An 18,694-nucleotide genomic window follows, 5' to 3' on the forward strand; every position below is an offset into this window, starting at 1 on the left:
GGATTCGTTTACTCTGCACCGATCCTTGGAGTGTATTTTGATCATTCCAATGAATACGAATTTTCCAGATCTTGCGCATTTTTCTTTTGAATAGATTTACTGAAACAAAACGACCTTTTTTACCTAACCGGTTAACACCAATTAACGATATTTGATGAGAAAACCCCATTATGTATTTTTATAATGATGTTTAAGATGAAACTGCAAACGCAACGCTATTTAGATAAAAAAAAATGTAGGAGGCAAAAGAAGTAAAGCTAGCACACATTTAAGTCTACGAAATATTTTTATTTTCACGACAAAAATAGACGAATTGAATATTAAGAATTGAATTGAATATAAGAAAAATGTTAGCATTCCAAAAAATCGTTAAACTCCCCAAGAACTTAGAGAAGAGAACTCTTTTCACAAAACGAACGCGTAAAGTGGACTCAAAATCTATTTGAATTAAATTAATTCGTAATATTTAGGCTTTTAATTTAATATAAAAATATGATACGTTTTTTTCACTTAAGTAAGCACGGTATGTGCTTATAAGCGGGTTATTATAAAAAATTAAAAACATGTTGAGAAGTACTGATTTATTATCAGTAAAGCAGCAGTGTGCGAATAGGTACTTACACCATTTCGCGATTTCTCGTTTGTTTTGATAACAAACCGATGTATACTGCCATTTTCCATTACCAACATTGCCCCGTGGCTAGCAACGTCAGTTCGATCGGGAGTGCCGTTCTGTCAGCTTACGTTTTCTTTGATGAAAACATCAAATAAAATTTCATCGCCGTATAGTGAAAATGACGGATGATTTCGAAATGGATACCAATGACCGTAGGAGGATAACGGTAAACATTGTAAGTGTACGTAAAAAATATTTTTTGAAAATAGTATTCCATACGGAACGCCTTCTTGTTTGTTTACGTGGCGCCATGTTGGCATCAATATGACGTTTGGCGTGCGGTGTTATTTTATTCGTATTACTGTGGCATTTGCAAAAAATATATATGTAAATGAATATATTTCTCCGTTATAACTTTTCAAGTGAGTTTCATCGATTTACTTATCGTGTCTCTTAATGTTTTACAAAAACCCTTATTTCGGTTTTCTGACAAACTTCAAATTCCTGCCCTTACAAATTAATAATCTTACAAATTGCTTATATTTTTTGGCGTCAAATATTATGTCATGAATTGTTTTTTCTTACTATAATTAACATTATTATTACGAATAAGTCATTTTTTTAATTACCTAACGTCCAAGTGACTCAGAAATCTAGCTACGGCTTATGCAACACCGCTTATCATGTCCCTACTCAAGCTTCAACTTTATAAGTTTCATAGCCTATGCCTACTCGTGAGTGGATTTACTCTTTATGTTTAAAGTTATCATAATTTCATGTAATTCATGAGTGAAAATTCAAGGCAAAAACACTCGCAAAAATTCTAGACAAAGAAATAAGTCCTTTATTGGATACCCAATATATAACTTCATATATCTTCCTAACCTCGAGTGGTGATCAAAATGTTATAAATAGTTTAGGTTTAGTTAAGTAACACATTGTTTGCGGGAAACGCTTCAAATTATGTTGGTAGAGAGCGGGAGACGCTTATAAGCGTTCTATTTGCTTACTTTAGGTAGAGTGCGAGACACCAAAAAACATTGTAAAGATCGGAGTTGGGTTTGCGGTTACTTGTGGTTAGGTTGCTTGCGATTAGTATACGACCCTAATTAAAATACTAACTATGGTTGGGGTTGACGAAAAAACTGCCCGCCGACAGTGTGTTAATTTTTAAATTTTTATTTATTTGTATACATTTATTTAAATCACAATTTATACATATTTAGAACTTTTTTTTGCAGAGACCCACCAAGCCACCTTGTGTGTCTTGTCGGTGGAGTATTAGACGTTAATAATTAATATACGTTTTGCTATTATGCCTGATTTCAAAACCCTAAGCCCTTATCTAGACTCCCTCATGTAATTTTTATTTCTTTATAGCAAATATAATCACGCAAAATATTTTGCAAGCAAAGATAAGAGTAATTACTAATGCTTTCAAAATCCCTTCTATTGTTTTTGATAATCAGCATGAGATAACAGCCATGCTTAAAAATTGCAATCAACAATGTCATGTTAGTGTAAGTAAATCATTTAGCAAATGCATTTTTTTTAAATTGTGTTATGGTGCATTTAAAGACTTGCAGTGGACTAGTCCTTCTTTATACTTGATGAATAATTTTATTTAGGGCAACATTATCAACTTTGTACTCACAAACAGCTGTGTTATTTCAAAATTCCCAAATTCTAGATGATACACAGTAAAAATTTTTAAAATAATTAAAGAAAACACTTCGTTTTTTACCACTTGAGTTTAATTATAGACTACATGTTTCAGAAGCTAAACTTCCATCATTCAGGTCTGTATAATAACTAAAATATAAAATATAAAATTGTTCTATAAATAAGGGTAGGGGGGAAAGTAAGGGGAAGGGGTTAGTCAAGGAACGGAGTTTGAAAACAAAGGAAAAATTGAAAGCAATGGCGAAGAATTTTGAAACAATATATTATTTAATAAATTATTATTAGAATTCAGGTTTTTTTGTATTTCTAAATTTTCAAGATAATTCATAATTTGGCCTTTATATGGAACAAGGTGTAATAATTTTAATTTATGGGAGTGAAATGAGTGATTAGTATCTATTATATGATTTGCAAATTCCGAAAAAAAAAAATAAATAAAAATGTCTTACCACAAAGTTAATGCCGAAACAATAAATAAAAAAATTTAAAGCGGGAAGTCTAGAATGAAAATTATTCTACGGTAGTTCGTTGCACTGCATGCTTTGATATTTTCTATTGGATTTGGAAGTTTGATTATATTCAGTTTTGGAAAAGAACTCTACATTTGGCATTTGTGTGCACACGTCCAACCGTGGATCGTGGATCGTGGATCATCCTTTCCCAAATGTAATGTAAGAATTACCTCTCCATGTAAAAAATGTACCTTCTCTTAAAACTTTTAAGAAACGTCTGAGACATTACTATATATCATTAGAATACTAGCTGTCCATCGAACCTCCTCCTTTAGTTTTTCCCTCAACCTCTTTCCCTAAATTCCCTTTTTCATTTGCCTTCCTTATTATTATAAATTTGTAATTTATGTTTTTTTTAAATGTTTAAGTACTATCTACCCTCTAATTGCAAACAGCTATATGTGGTATCAAACGTTTTGACCAATATCACTAGTCTGTTTTTGGTTGGTTAGAAGATATTGCTTTTGAGCAATAAACCCCGCCAATGTACTTATTTAGTTTCTGTACAAATAGTTTAAATAAATAAAAATAAGTAAATAATGTGAATTTTGTCTTTTTTAGGGTCCATCAAACGGTGCAAATGGCCCCCAGCAGTTCTACGGGCCGCCGGGGTACCCCCCTCCGCCCCCCCACTACCACCCCCACGGGCCCACACCCATGGGCCCCCCGCCCCCGCCCTCGCACCTGCACATGGCCTCCCACTCCTACCACCAGGACGCCAGAGCGCAGCGCCAGTACGTGAAGCTTCGCAAGAAACTGGAGCAGAGGCACATCCGCGATGGATTAGGTGAGAGTGAGACAGTGACCACACTATTATCAGAGAGGAAAAAATACTATTTGAGAATAGCATTTAATAGATACATACAGAAATGCGTTAAAAATTATCTACGCTTTAGCCATGATACATTTTATACATTTGTCATAGATTATGCGTGCTTAGGGCGCTTGTCTTCCGTGTAATTTTACCGCCCGGCACGTCAGTAAGCGTTTAAAATGACGATTGGCTTGGATTGGCTTGTGCTTTTGTCCATATTTCTTCGGATCGGTGCGTGAACACGTTGCGCGTAAATTCGATCATGCTAAACTGTCCTAGTTGTTTTCATTTTTCAAAACCGGACTGCCGAACGGTGAAATCCCGTGTAGTGGACAAACGCCCTTAGGGTTAGTAGCTCTCTGGTGATGTGATCAAAGTTTGACTTTGATATTGGAGTGGCCACGTTTACACAATCACAGTAGCGAGGAAAATGACTCGATCAAACACATGACTGCTATAGTTCACAACTTTGAGCATGTTTACGCTTTCAATATTGAAATAAGAAGTGCAACGAGTAGCAAGACAAATCTAAAGATGAGTTGTAAAGAAAGCGCAGATAATATTTGACCTGCAAATTAGTCAGGTCCGGCTCATTCACAGAGATGTACCTAAGATTGATATCTGTTTTTGAGTGACTCGGATAGAGCTGTTACCGAATTCAAATAAAGTATCGCTTAAGAATGAACACCAACATTGTGTTTAATGTATATGTGCAATAGTTCTGTGTGCCAACACGCTGTGAAGGTTAGTTTTTTTTACTGAGGCAAAAAAAGTTTCACAATCGAAATATTTTAAGAACCCCTTTTAAAATTATTTGACCTGGGTAGCGTGCTGCATGACCATACAAACAAAACAACCAAATATCTGTTTCTTTATATTATGGTGATTTATTACAAAATAAACATAGTTCTTGTTATTATTATTCTGCTGTCTTGAGCCTAAACTGCAAAAGCCTAAAAAGTACTTGAAAGTATTTAGAGAAAGTAGCTCCTATTTTACCATTGTGGTAAGTTTGTGCTGTTAGTGTATTTTAGGCTTTAGATATGGTGGTCTGTTCATCTCCGTATCTTCATGTTTCCATTGATGTACGCACAGGGCATAATCTATTTACAGCCATGATCTACATACAGAACGTGATCTGCATACAAGGTGTGACCTACGTACATGCCTTGAGATGAGAAATTTTACCAACGAACAATAGAGATCTGTAATATTTCATTATAGAGTGCTCTAGTTTCCTTGCCGGAGTTCTATTTAAATAAAATCTCCCAAATTGGAGCCCCACTGGGGTTCACTCCGGTTCATTAGAGCCCTGTGTTAACCCCCTAATTCTCCATTTATATTAATTTTACACCATGAAAGTTGACATGTTTTATATGTGTTGCGTGTTAATTTGCAGCATTCAATTCGGGACATAGCACACCGGCCCTATCTCCTCGCAAAGAATTCTCCAACGGCAGCCAGTGGCGGGGCGGGGCCTCCTCGATGGTGGGGGGCACATCCTCCGAGGGGGAGGGTAGCTCCTCTGCCGCCACCTCGGTACAGGGGGACGAGGAGCAGCCGTTGCTCGACTACCTCTCTTCTCTACAGACACCCCATGTATGTCTAGACATTAAACCCAAGTTATGGTACAATTATTTATAACGCAGACTTTGCGAGCATTGCAAATAACAAAGTACACAATATTTGTGACGCTGACATTCCAATACTCTCAGAATTTTCACGTGAATGTAATTGTTTTGTGGCATCTATTGCTTTAGTAATGTAAATCTGTCGATCCATTTTAGGTAAGTTAGGTACTTCTGAATACTTATTTGTTATTTGTCACCTTTCTACTTTTGAGCAATTTCTATGGAATGCAGTAACAAGTGTCACCCGTCTATTTATATGTGTGAAGAATCAAGAGTCTGAAAGAATTTAAAAATAAATGTTTTGTTAATAAGAAGATGTGAATATATATATGATGTAAATTAATTGTTTGTATTAAATGTAATATAAGCTAACTAAAGAAATAAAAATATAAAATGAATGTAGGAGAAGGAACACATTTTTATTTTCATTAAGTTTAACAGTTCAAATCGCTGTGGGCTCTCACTCTCTCATTTGCAGAACTTGTATTGTGGACCACAATACAAGTTCTGCAGATGACCCGAGTCACGCTATCTTTTTAAATTTCAGCTTTCTGTCAGTATAACTAATAAAACTTCCATATGAATGTGTATGAATAAAAGAAACCTTTGTTTACAGACATTAGGTGTTTAAAAAAATGTATTTATACTCGACACAACATTGGCAATCAAATAATTTTATAATGAGATAATGAATCAAAACAATCTTAAAAATAGCAAAATGATGTGTTCATTACTAAACTAGTTCCTAGAATATGAAATAAATAATCTATATTGTTAATTAAATATTTTTTTTCTTCCTTTCAGGTTTCAGATGTAACGGCTCGCAGTGCCCTGGTGCAGTGGAGCCCCCCTCACGTGGATGGACCCCCGCCGCCGTGTGGTGAGCTGCGCTACGAGCTGCTCTTAGGCGACAAGGGACGCTATAAGGCAATTTACAGCGGCCTATCACTCTCTTGCAGGTTTCTATTTTTCCACTAGTCTCGTTAATAACCGATAAAGATTACGATTTGGAGCATATTTATTATTATTATTATAACTACAATCATCTTTTGAATGTTTCAGGGTTCAAGACCTGCGTCCCGGTACAGAATACTCGGTCTGTCTGCAGGCGCATTCGGAAGGTGTGACGGGCGCGGCGTCCAGCGCGGCTGCAGTGTGCACGCCCGCCGCGGAGCCCGCCGCCCCCTCCACGCTGCGCACCGCCCAGCGCACCCGCACCGCGCTGCAGCTGCGCTGGCAGGCGGCCGTCGATAACGGCTCCCCTATTAAGTACTACGTGCTCCAATATGACGAGGGCAAAGGAGGGGACTTCATCGATCTGTGTACCACAAAGCTTCGTCAATATAACCTGCAGAAACTGGAAGGCTCCACCCAATATCGCTTCCGGTTGGCGGCTACTAACGAGGTCGGGCAGAGCCCCTGGAGCGAGGAGGCCGCTTTCTGGACCTGCGGCTCTCCCCCGCCCCCACCCGCGCCGCCCGCTCTCTCTGCTTGCGAGACGCACGCGCTCACCGTCTTCTGGGAGCGGCGCCCGGGGGACGATAGCTTCACTCTACAGATGGAGGATAAGAATAGTCAGCACGGATTCATCGCCGCCTACGAAGGTCAAAATACCGAGACTCGTTGCGAAGGGCTCACTAGATACACCAATTACGTGTTCAGGCTCAGAGCGCAGAATGACGATGGGGGATCTCGATGGTCCGACGAAGTGGCCTACCGCACTCTGCCCGAGAGACCCGGAACGCCCTCTAAGCCGACCGTGAAAGGCAAGAAGCACACGCACTCGTTCAAAGTGCGTTGGGATCCCCCTACGGATAAAGGCGGGACTGACATCCGACTGTACACTCTAGAGCTGAAGTCGGACGGGAAGTATGAGGCGGTGTACGCCGGGCCGGAGCAGGAGGCCACCTGCGACCGGCTGCAGCCTGGGCACACGTACACGGTGCGCGTGGCCTGCACTACGGCGGGGGGCACCAGCGGGTGGTCGGAGGCGTTGAGCGTCACCACGGAGCCCACGGTGCCTGGCCCCTGCCCCCCTCCCTGCCCCGTGGCCGAGCCCCGCCCGACCTCCCTCTCGCTGTGTTGGGACCCGCCTGACTATGATGGCGGTTCCCCCGTGCTAGAATATAACTTGGAGATGATCCAAGAAGAGAACAGTAGACTTGTGTATAAAGGTAGCGAAACAGAATGCACCGTCCATGAACTTTTACCCGGAAGACGATATACCTTCAAGGTTAAGGCCTTTAGCAGAGCCGGCGGAGGGGCTTGGTCCGAACCCCTTGAGATGGTGAGCGGAGCCGCCCCCCCCGATGTCCCGCTGCTGGGCACGCCCGCCGCAAAGTCGCCATTCAGTATCCACGTCGACTGGGAAGAACCCCCCTGTAATGGCGGTTCTATTCTGGAATATATATTAGAAATGAGTTCTCTCACCGAAGATGACGGAAAGACATTTTCTCCCATATTCCACGGTCCTCAAAATAATTTCGATATCAAGAACCTCGTACCTTTTACGGAATATTGTTTCCGCGTATGCGCCCGTAATGTGGCCGGTCGCGGCGAGTGGTCTTCGGTTCGGAGCTTGCGCACTCCGGCCGCCGTGCCCGCTGCACCGCCGGCACTGCGCGCCGAGGCCACCGCGCGAGATGCCCTCGTCACGTGGGAGAAGCCCGACGACAATGGTTCTCCCATCTCTCACTACCGGATAGACGTCGGCGATAAAGTGTTCCTGACCGACGGAGCCGTCGCCGAGTACCGGTGGGAAGATTTGTCTCCGGAGACCACTTACAGGATCAAGATACAAGCCGTTAACGAAATCGGAATAGGGAACTTCTCTCCGACCCTCAAATTTGAGACTCTGCCCCCGCCGCCTCCTCCTCCCGAACTGCAGCTGGTCCAGCGAGGGCACAACTTCCTTAAGCTCAAGTGGGGAGACGGGAAGAACATAGACTTCAAGCAGTACACGGTAGAGATGAGAAGCCCGCGCAGGAAGGAGTTCCAGGTGGTGTACCAGGGTACGGGGCTTTCCTTCCGGGTGAAGAAGCTGAACGAGTGCACGGTGTACAAGTTCCGGGTGTGCGCGTACAGCGACGCGGCCGGGCAGGGCGACTACTCGGAGCCGCAGGAGTGGGACACTGTACCCGCGCCTCCCGCCGCCCCGCGCGCCCCCCGCCTGCTAGAGCAGGTGGACACCTCCAGCCTGGTAGAGTGGGGCCCCCCCAAAGGGGCTCCCGAGGAGCCCCTCATTTATGTACTGCAGTGCTGCAAGTCGAAGGAACAGGAATTCAAAGAGGTAATTTTCACTTACCCGTCATCAATCACCGTGTCTCCTCATTGTCGTTTTAAAAGCACCCAATTTTATATAATTTCTAATGCCATTTGAGATATCATCGGGTTTAAATTATAAAGCGTTAGGGGATTTTCGACATTTTGTTTATTCCTGTTATATCTATAGATTTTGTTACAAAATAAAAACCTCAAATAACAGCTCTCGGTTTGACTTATAGGTGTACAGAGGTCCGGAGATGACCAGGAGGATAGAGGAGCTGGAGGGCGGGTGCGAGTACACGGTGCGCGTGTGCGCAGAGCGCGCGGTGGCTGGCGGCGCGCTGGTGGGCCCGTGGGCGCCCGTCCTGCTGCTGAGTCCGCCGGCGCCAGTGGCAGTGGCCCCGCCCGCGCCTGTGGCGCCACACGCGCCCCGCCGCGCCCCCCGCCGCAGCGCGCCTTCCCTCTGGACCGACAACACCTTGGGGATGGCCGCCGTGGCCTGCTGCATCGCCATAGCCATAGTGCTCGCCGTGGGGGCTGCCAACTTTGTGGATTTGCCCAACTCCGTGTAATGCCACTTCCTATCGCTCTGTGTATATAAGATCCTAGTTGTATCGGGGTATAGATCAATTAAAGGGTAGTTTTACGACTGCCATCTTATGTATTACGCATCTGAATGTTAAAGCTAAATTCTTTACATTGACTTTAAGAATTTCCTACGAGTTTCTACTTGACGTTTTGGAAACGTAACGATTCTTTTTAAATACTAAATTGAAGATATAGTACGATGGATCGTATTTGATACAAATCAGTTAATGTTCATATTTCCACGGTGGTCTCGAACCATTTAGAAAGCAATGTTTACAGTTTAGATATCGTCGTTAAAAGTGAAACTCCCAAGGCTGATTTAAGATAAAGAATTGGTATGAAATTGAATTATTAATATATAAAAATGAATGTTAATCATTTTCATTGATGAAGAACGGTTTTAAAAGGTGTATTTTTTTTAACAAAATTCCTTCATTGAAAACTATCCAACACGCTGGAAGCGGAAAGCAATGTTGTGATCAAAATTGTAGATTAATAAATGTCAATTTGTGTTTTCCTAATATTCCTTAGCTGAAGGAACTAATTAGCTAATTAGTATTACGTGCTAGAATATGAGTAATATGATTACACGTGACAGTTACTGCTTTCCACCCAAAGTAGTATTCTGGTTGAGCGACGCTCTCTTTATGTTGCTGGCAGTTTTCCTTTCTGATATTATGTAATATATATATTTTGATATGACTATGGACCAAAGGCTAGTTGTGTCGGCGAGTGTGCTGAGAAGTGAAGGAGGTTCGGAGAGTTTCCGTTATTGTTAGAAGATACCCACTCCGTAAAACATTTACCTTATGTTTTATTTTTATATCTATACAGGTATACATATATTTGGTGCTAATTGAAATAATTTTATAGCAAAATTCTATCTATTTAAAATTTTAGTTAGGCCGATGGATATAAAATTATTAGGGTATATGCCCGGGGTCGGATAAATGTTGTATTTGTAAATTGTATAGTTGAATTGTTGAGTTTCTAAAGATTTGTAAGTATAGAGTTATATTCGGTTTGGCAAGAAGTAGCTTTACTACTGTAAGTGGAGGGAAGGTGGTGGCGACCGTGTGCAATGTGTAGCCGCCATCTTCCCATGTAGCACTATGAAATACCTCGCTACTGTAAGCGAAGGGAAGGTGGTGGCGACACCTTGCAATGTGTAATCTGTAACCGCCAGCTTCCCGTGTAACACTATGAAATAGTACCCTCGCTACTGTAAGCGGAGGGAAGGTGGGGACGCCCATGTGCAATGTACAGTATGTAATGTGTAATGTGTAACCGCCAACCCTTCCAGGTTCCCATGTAACACTATGAAATAGTACCCTCGTTACTGTAAGTGCAGGGAAGGTGGGGACGACCGTATGCAATGTACAGTATGTAACGTTTAATGTGTAACGTGTAACCGCCAGCTCTTCCAGCTTCCTATGTAACACTATGAAATAGTTTCCAAACATTCCTATACACTAAACATGTTCCATGTAATTATTTTAGTTCACTTTTCTATTGCCTACTCTTTTAAATGTCAATGTACAAAATGCAAAGTGTAATGTGTGCGTATAATAATATATACCTATTATGTCTCGTAAGAAATTTATTTATGGTCTTGTTTGACAACAGATAATTTTATCCTCCAGCATATTCCTAAAGCATACTATGTAAGGAGTGTATCTATGAAATTTCTCCGTGAGATTTTATTTATGTTTGTCAAAAATGTTATTATTTTGAAGTCACCGAATGTATAGTTTTTATATAAAGTTTATTGTGCTTCCAAACATGTCTCCTGAGATGGTACTACGTAGTAAAATGAAACTTTATGTATCTATTAGAGTTGTTCATTTTAAAGATGATATATTTTTTCTATAGTTGGTTTATTTAGGTCGACGACTTTTGTTATTTTTCTATATAATATATATATATTTATATACGTGGTGGCCTAATCGATGTGTTAAATAATTCCCGCTAACCATTTTTCTGCGTACATAATATCTCGGAGGTTGGAAAGCAAATCCATTTGTACAACTTCAAGTTATCAAGTAGTCAAATATAAATGTTGAGTGTTTAAATGTGGTTTTGTGAATATCACTATTCCTATGTTCACATATGTAACCTTATAAACATTAGTTTGCATGTGGGACATTGCCATGAGTTACTACTTACGAATGGTTTGGCATATAAATGTGGTTCTGTTAATATGACTAATCGTATGGCTACACATGTAACCTTTTAAACATGCAGTTTGCATGTGGAATATCGCCATGAGTTACTACTTATGAATGGTTTGGAATATTTGTACACCCATTACTTAGGCAGATATTATATATGAAATATACATATATAAAAATAGATAATATACAATTTATATGAATATACATATATATATGTGAACATCATTATGAATATTAATAAAACAATTATATTTTATGTACTATAATAAGTGTTTATTATTTACTTCAACAAATGTCACATAATTACCTAATGCAAACAGATTGTGCGCTACTTGATATGGAGAATGGCTACACTATACATATTATTTGATTACAAACATTTGGGAATTTAATATTCCAAACAAACTCTGGGCAGTCTTATGTGGTTTGAAGGGATTGAAATAAAATCCTAATATTTCAAATATCAAACTTCGAGGCTCATATCTGGAAAGTATTATTAACCTCTCGGTGAGTGAATAATTGCCAATTCAACTATCTGCAAGTATGTTTACATAAATAACAAAAAAAATGTATAAATGTATTATATGTATTATATGTATTATATATATAATATATATATATATATATATACATATATATATATATATATATATATATATATATATATATATATATATATATATATATATATAATATTATTTTATTTAAATAGTAAGTATCACTGATACCTACAAGTATTTCAAGAAATTAGCGAAACAGTCCGCAGATGTCACAATACAATAAAATTAAGAGTACTTAAATTATGAGCGCAATTGTAACATCTTCCTTGCTACTAATTTTGGATGGACAATGGTTTTGGTCGGCAATTCGGTTGGCTTAATCCATACTCTCAGAGAGATCAAGAACTGATTCGGCAGTACAGCAACAGCGGTGTTTTACATGAATTCAACACTCCTATGTGACAAAAAAGGTTATATCGCTCACTCCTTTCAAGAACGTCATAAATCAAAAATCATCAATTTTCAGTTGTGCATGTTTTCAGAATGCTCAGAAAATGTACTATATCCCAGCAAAAGCGGCATATTTTTTACTTAATATTTACCCGCTACAGGGCAGAATGTGTTGTTTTTGCATTTTGAAGAAAAGGTATTGTTTAATTATTTTTTTAAATTTACTAAATATTTTTCAAATGGAGAAAAAACCTTCAGGTTTTACCTAAAAAGATCTGTTTCACAGAAAAAAGTTCAATAAGTGGCTTGATATTTATTTTAAATACATTGTATTATATTTTAAAACTTTAAAAACGTTCTCCTGAAAAATGAAGTTTTTTGATTTAAGACGTTCTTGAAAGGAGTGAGCGATATGTATTTATTTTTGGGCAATTTAACCTGTCCAGTAAAACACAGATTAGGAATCTACAATCGTTTTGTTTAAATCTGCCTTGGTCTTATAAACACGTTGGATTGTGGCAGAAGAGGATCAGTTTTTTAAAAAGTAATTACATAATTGACTAATAGTATCAAAATTGATTTGTTTTTACCATTAATTATATTGCTCCTCGGGGCTATAAATACAATATTTACAGAAAACAATTTACGAAAAGACTTTGCAAGATTCCACATTCTCGCTCTCGAAGGGGGAGAAATCCTGGATAAAGTGTCCGTCAGGGCCAAAGGATATGGCACTAACACACCCCACGAAGTTGGATTTGTATAGTCCTCTAGTGTAGCTGTTCGTGGAAATGTTTAATGGAAAACCACCTAAAATGTTAAATAGGTACATATTATTAATAATTACAAAAGTAAAATACTTTTCAATTATGCAAATAACTCTTTAATAAGAGATCTCTCCAGACCGATACTGACACTTTTTTTATACATACGTATATCGCTCACTCCTTTCAAGAACGTCATAAATCAAAAATCGTCAATTTTCAGTTGAGCATATTTTCGGAATGCCCAAAAAATGTACTATATCCCAGAAAAAGAGGCATATTTTTAACTTAATATTTACCCGCTACATGGCAGAAAGAGTTGTTTTTGCATTTTGAAGAAAAGGTATTGTTTAATTATTTTTTGAAATAATATAAATATTTTTCAAATGGAGAAAAAATCTTCAGGTTTTACCTAAAAAGATCTGTTGCGTAGTAAAAAGTTCAATAAGTGGCTAGATATTTATTTTTAAAACATTGTATTATATTTTTAAACTTTAAAAACGGTCTCCTGAAAAATCAAGTTTTTTGATTTATGACGTTCTTGAAAGGAGTGGGCGATATGTAAAGATGAATGTAACAAAAAGGGCCCATACAAAATGTATGGGCTTGTGGCCAAAAATAATTTTATTATAGTGCAGTATAAAGTAGGAAATCAGTGTACAGTACACCCCCCTTGTATTAGTTGAGATAGGTACCCTTTTATCGGAGGAAAAGTTACAAGGGGTTAATGTTTTTAAACTTTATTTTTACATTTTATCCAGCGGAAATGACTGAAACGAGTCATTATTAAATTAAAATCCAATTTTAAAACATTTACCCCCTATATCATTCTCTCGGAACATATCTTAACGTTATAGAGGGTTTTACTGTATGTGTACAGTCATTTTATATGCTTGATTCTGATATTTTGATAAGCCCTTCTTTCTGTGAATAGTAATAAATATTTAGATTACTTGCGCAAAAAAAATCCAATTAGGTGCTTGTAAATAAATAAATTGCCTAGTAGTGGAGCCTTTACAAATGGCATTGAGTTGAATGCACCGTAAAATAAAATTATGGTTTGTCAATATACTCTAAGTTTCATTCAAAATTAATTGAACGGTGTGGAAACAGAATAGTTACTATGCTCCTTTCTACCTTTCTATGTTTGTGTCAAAATCACGAACCACAACCTGAGAAATCAGTAAATAAAAATATAGTTAACTACCCCATAATGCAGAATTTTCTCTCGTGATTTTTTGAAAATATAAAGAAATCTGTTTCAGACTTGTTATGACAAAGTCCATAAGTATTTTTTGTTTCGTCGTAACGTAACACGTTATGATGCGAGCATTCAGGCAGTCAGTACACCTAGCCGAGCGCTTCATCCATAGTTTCGGATGCTCGGTGATGCTCGCCACGAGCGATGTTACGTCGTTATGTCACGACGAAATGCTCCGGTCAGTCTCCACCTTTATAACAATTTACGCGTATATAAGTTTTGACAATGGTTTTGAAAAGCAACAGCTTGTTGCATATCCTTTTTGACGGCGTTCATTGAAAAAAATCAGTAATTCATAACAATTTTATTACCTATGAACAGTGTGATATCAGAATTCTTCATTTCATATTTGCCACCGTATTCCTCGTACACTTTCTTATTATCCGTTACCAGCGTAATATTCCCAGGTGTGATGTCCAGCTGCAAGGTATGCCAGTCTCCGTTGGAGAGTTTCCCGGCCTGCAGGGCCTTGATGACCACAGTGTCACTAGAAGCTTGGTGGGGCCAGTTATGCATTTTGTCATTCACTGCCATCTCGTTTACTGTCCTCCGTCGAGATGGCTTTAGTAAAGTCCAACTTAGTTTCAAATATCCTCCCTCCAGACCGATACTGACAATTTTTTTATTTTCCTGTAATCAAAAATGTAGATACTTTACCATCTTACGTATTTAAATCTGTGTGAGGAGTGTTGCTTTTGGTTTTATTTCTCATGGCTACCAACCAAACTGTGATGTGCACATAGGTAACCTAATAATAAGTTATGTTTATTTCTACTTCATCATCCACTTTGACCTCATTTGTCATGGCATTTATCTTGTTTTACAGTAAAATATGTAATCCAAAGTATTATTTTTATATTGACCTTGACATGCATAAAGCACTATTAGATCAACGTCTGCTTAGAGAAAATACCACATTTAAAAAGGAAGAAAATATAGATTTGGCAGATTGAAATCATATATTTGGAAAAGACCAAAGAGAAAGTACTACTAAATTATAGCTGATTTTCGTCCTAATGTGTCTGGACATGTTATTTTTTTAGTAGGGATTGTAATTATTATTCACCTTGATGACATTAATATATCGGGATACCGTTCTCAAAACACTGTTATTGATGGATCTTTTAGATAAATTGTCCCAACGGAATATCTGGTAAATATGGCCGTATACTAAACGTATATAAATATTTACTTACAATTTCACCCCACAGTAGTAGACCGTCTGGTTTAGCAGTAGTAAAGTTTATGTAGATGTTGCTTATACTTCTTCTTAATTTGTATTTTTCTAGTACTTTCGGTTTTTCTGTTTTCTTGAGTTTGGTTTCGTCAATAACCATGAAACTGTTCCCACTAAATTGAGGTGTTCCCATTTTTAATTCTGTAATTAAATATCGTAAAACTTAAAAAGAAGTGTCAAACTTTATTGGAAAAAATATTACTTTTTAACCCCCGATTGCACCAATGGTGTAAAGAGCGTGTGCTCTTTACACCATTTGGTGCAATCGGGAGTCGGTGCAATGGAGTCATTGGATTTAAATGGTGTTATTTTCAACATTTTGAGTGTGTCCAAATACTTGTTCACAAAATCTGGATTATCTCCAATTACAGGAGTTATTTTCATATTATTTTTTGACATCTCATCAAAGATGAAGAAGAATATGGAAGTCTGGGCATTTACGGGGCTTACGACCGTCATAGGCTGGTTTGAGTGATCACTTTACACACGTGTAACATTCACCAATTCTACCCATTATTGACAACCACACTACTCAAATTCTTGGAAGTTCTATATATATGAACCAATTTAGAAACCTTGTTCATGAATCACTAAAACTTCACTAGAGACATCTATTGGTGAGATGTAAAGAAGCTTTTTTTTTTATTAAGCAGAAACTCTTATATTAGTATGTGAGATCCGAATCCCGGATTATAATCACACACATGAGAAACGCCAGAAAATACCATTTTCATTTTTATTATTAAGCTTATAATTTGACCAGATAATTTATTTACAACATGTTGTAAATAAATTATCTGGTCAAATTATAAGCTTAATAATAAAAATGAAAATGGTATTTTCTGGCGTTTCTCATGTGTGTGATTATAATCCGGGATTCGGATCTCACATACTAATATAAGAGTTTCTGCTTAATAAAAAAAGCTTATTTACATCTCACCAATAGATGTCTCTAGTGAAGTTTTAGTGATTCATGAACAAGGTTTCTAAATGGGTTCATATATATAGAACTTCCAAGAATTTGAGTAGTGTGGTTGTCAATAATGGGTAGAATTGGTGAATGTTACACGTGTGTAAAGTGATCACTCAAACCAGCCTATGACGGTCGTAAGCCCCGTAAATGCCCAGACTTCCATATTCTTCTTCATCTTTGATGAGGTGTTATTTTGTTTGCTTATCATGTAATTCATGTGAAAGTAAAATGATGAAGCTCAGGGCTCTGGATTTTGGTTCTAAGTCTAGAATATACATATTTGATGAGATACAAATGATATAAGCTCAGGTTGAAGGACATTACTGCTATATGGGAAAGAAAATGCATGAGGGTTAGTAGGTAGGAAAAGGAAAATAGCATACCCATACTCGTAGTAGCTTTTATAACTTGGACACTCCTTGTAACTAATAATTAGGAAATACTTTTTTTTTAATCTTCACCCACACATAACGGGGGATGGGACACTACATCATATTGATGTAGTGTTAACTTGATTATTGATTTCATGAAAACAATGTGATCAATGAATTCTGTGTTTCAGGTACCAGTAATTAATATAGAGCAAAAAAATTGGTTATTTTTATTCTGACACCTCTGACAATTGAACTCAGGACCCCTAACATGGTTCAACATCTATCCTCTACACTACGAATACGTATTAAAATAAAATTTAAAAAATATTTAATAGTGATTTCAGTCTTGAATAGTAGTCTTTTTGATTGTTTGATTTATGTTTGATTATTTATTTTTTAATTCTCACGATTTTGGCAGAAGTGTCCAATCCAGCCTGTGGGACAGATGCACCGCCCTTGCGCGCACCGTCCCCTATGGCAGCTTCCCTCTGTGCACGGTACGGCGTGCATGCAGCGCTCTCCGGTGAACAGAGATGCGCACACGCAGTGAGCCACGCCGAGGCTGTCGGCTCGTGGCCGGTCTATGTAGCATGTGCCCCCGTTCCAGCAAACGTCTCCCCCACACACGTCACCATCACAGTCCTCCACGTTACGTGAAACTAGAGATAAAAAAAAAACACATTTACAATATTACCTTGCGGCAATCAATAACACGTACATATATGTAATACGTGCAATTTTACACAGTGTGTAATTTAAAATATATAAATGAATAATTTAATAAGTGAGTAATTTTAAATATAATGTTAGTTAATGGAAAATTCTATGTTTTGTACTCACCTGCAATATTTTTTATATTCAGGGGAATTGGTTGAGAATTCAGAATTAGTTTCCTGATGCATCCTGTAAAATACATAGGCGGTCCCGACATTACATCGGAAGGCAGAGTCGAGAGATCTTTTGCTCCACCTAAAATTTAAAAATAAAAACATTTTCACAATAAAAATGTATATACTGAATGTTTTAGAGTTGATTTGATAAATACATACATATTTGTATTCTCATGATAATGATAAGAAGTGATATATAATAATATAGATAATAATGATATCAAGTTGTGGTAGAGGGCTTGGGGATTGAGACATTAAACATGACTACGACCTGACCCAAATTGTATGAGAATATTTTCAGTCTGAACCCAAACTCTGTTACTGAAATCAGTATGGTTACAAAATATCTGACCTTATTTGATCTGTCTGAAAATACTGAGAGTTGATAGATTGTTATAATCACTATTGGAACGAAGGATAGGAATGGAGATGAGAAATATATTATGGAATTCATTTTGCAATTGGTGAAATCCTTGATACCAGTTTTACAGTTCAGTGTCTGCCCAACTACGCTACGGAGACTGTCGTAATATAAATTGAGAAGTAATCTAAATATAATTCAATGAAGCACAGAGTAATTTTATTATCCATAGTAGTGATATTTTTAGGAATATTGCAAACTGCATTGTTCATTCTGTCCATTCTGAGCCCTGGCTAAAGGTTAAACAAAATTACCGATAAGCACAGATGTGTTGAAGGAGCTGAAGGAGTGATGCGTAGCGAGAGTGTCTGTAGTCATGGTGCCATCCACCCAGAGAAAGAGGCGGCGCCCGTAGCGTCCTGCACGCACCGAATGCCACGCTCCAAGAGACAGCACTAGCCCACTGCGTAGCACCACCACCACGCGGCCTTGTGGACGGACTCCCCACTCCAGACCTGGTGATAAACCAGAAGATAAGACAGAAGTCATAATATTAAAATACTGGTAGCCCTTAGGCTACCAGTATTTTAGTGCTTACATCA

The 18,694-nt window shown here is 38.1% G+C and overlaps 2 protein-coding genes across 5 annotated transcripts in view; one reads left to right on the forward strand and one right to left on the reverse strand.

The window, feature by feature from the left end:
* Positions 1-9,437, forward strand: part of mtgo (miles to go) — a 116,403-nt gene extending 106,966 nt beyond the window's left edge. Inside the window, exons 1-6 of one of the 3 annotated variants that reach the window (XM_088261386.1) lie at positions 688-857; positions 3,373-3,598; positions 5,025-5,224; positions 6,061-6,215; positions 6,319-8,545; positions 8,760-9,437. In XM_088261386.1, coding sequence (XP_088117512.1) covers positions 795-857; positions 3,373-3,598; positions 5,025-5,224; positions 6,061-6,215; positions 6,319-8,545; positions 8,760-9,092 — 3,204 coding nt within the window. In that variant the 5' untranslated portion in view covers positions 688-794 and the 3' untranslated portion in view covers positions 9,093-9,437. Of the gene's footprint in view, positions 1-687; positions 858-3,372; positions 3,599-5,024; positions 5,225-6,060; positions 6,216-6,318; positions 8,546-8,759 lie in introns of those variants that run through there. The other 2 variants (XM_088261394.1, XM_088261379.1) reach the window with 2 other exon arrangements.
* Positions 9,438-11,986: 2,549 nt separating this feature from the next.
* Positions 11,987-18,694, reverse strand: part of eys (eyes shut) — a 55,496-nt gene continuing 48,788 nt past the window's right edge. For both annotated transcript variants that reach the window (XM_088261405.1, XM_088261413.1), the window contains 6 exons: positions 18,407-18,607; positions 17,682-17,810; positions 17,249-17,500; positions 15,454-15,635; positions 14,569-14,887; positions 11,987-13,042 (listed from right to left, as the gene is read on the reverse strand). In XM_088261405.1, coding sequence (XP_088117531.1) covers positions 12,876-13,042; positions 14,569-14,887; positions 15,454-15,635; positions 17,249-17,500; positions 17,682-17,810; positions 18,407-18,607 — 1,250 coding nt within the window. In that variant the 3' untranslated portion in view covers positions 11,987-12,875. The remainder of the gene's footprint in view (positions 13,043-14,568; positions 14,888-15,453; positions 15,636-17,248; positions 17,501-17,681; positions 17,811-18,406; positions 18,608-18,694) is intronic.

Source organism: Brachycentrus maculatus, unplaced genomic scaffold (genome assembly GCF_059751285.1).
Source record: "Brachycentrus maculatus isolate JH-2025_06_01 unplaced genomic scaffold, ASM5975128v1 h1tg000010l, whole genome shotgun sequence".
NCBI lineage: Eukaryota > Metazoa > Arthropoda > Insecta > Trichoptera > Brachycentridae > Brachycentrus > Brachycentrus maculatus.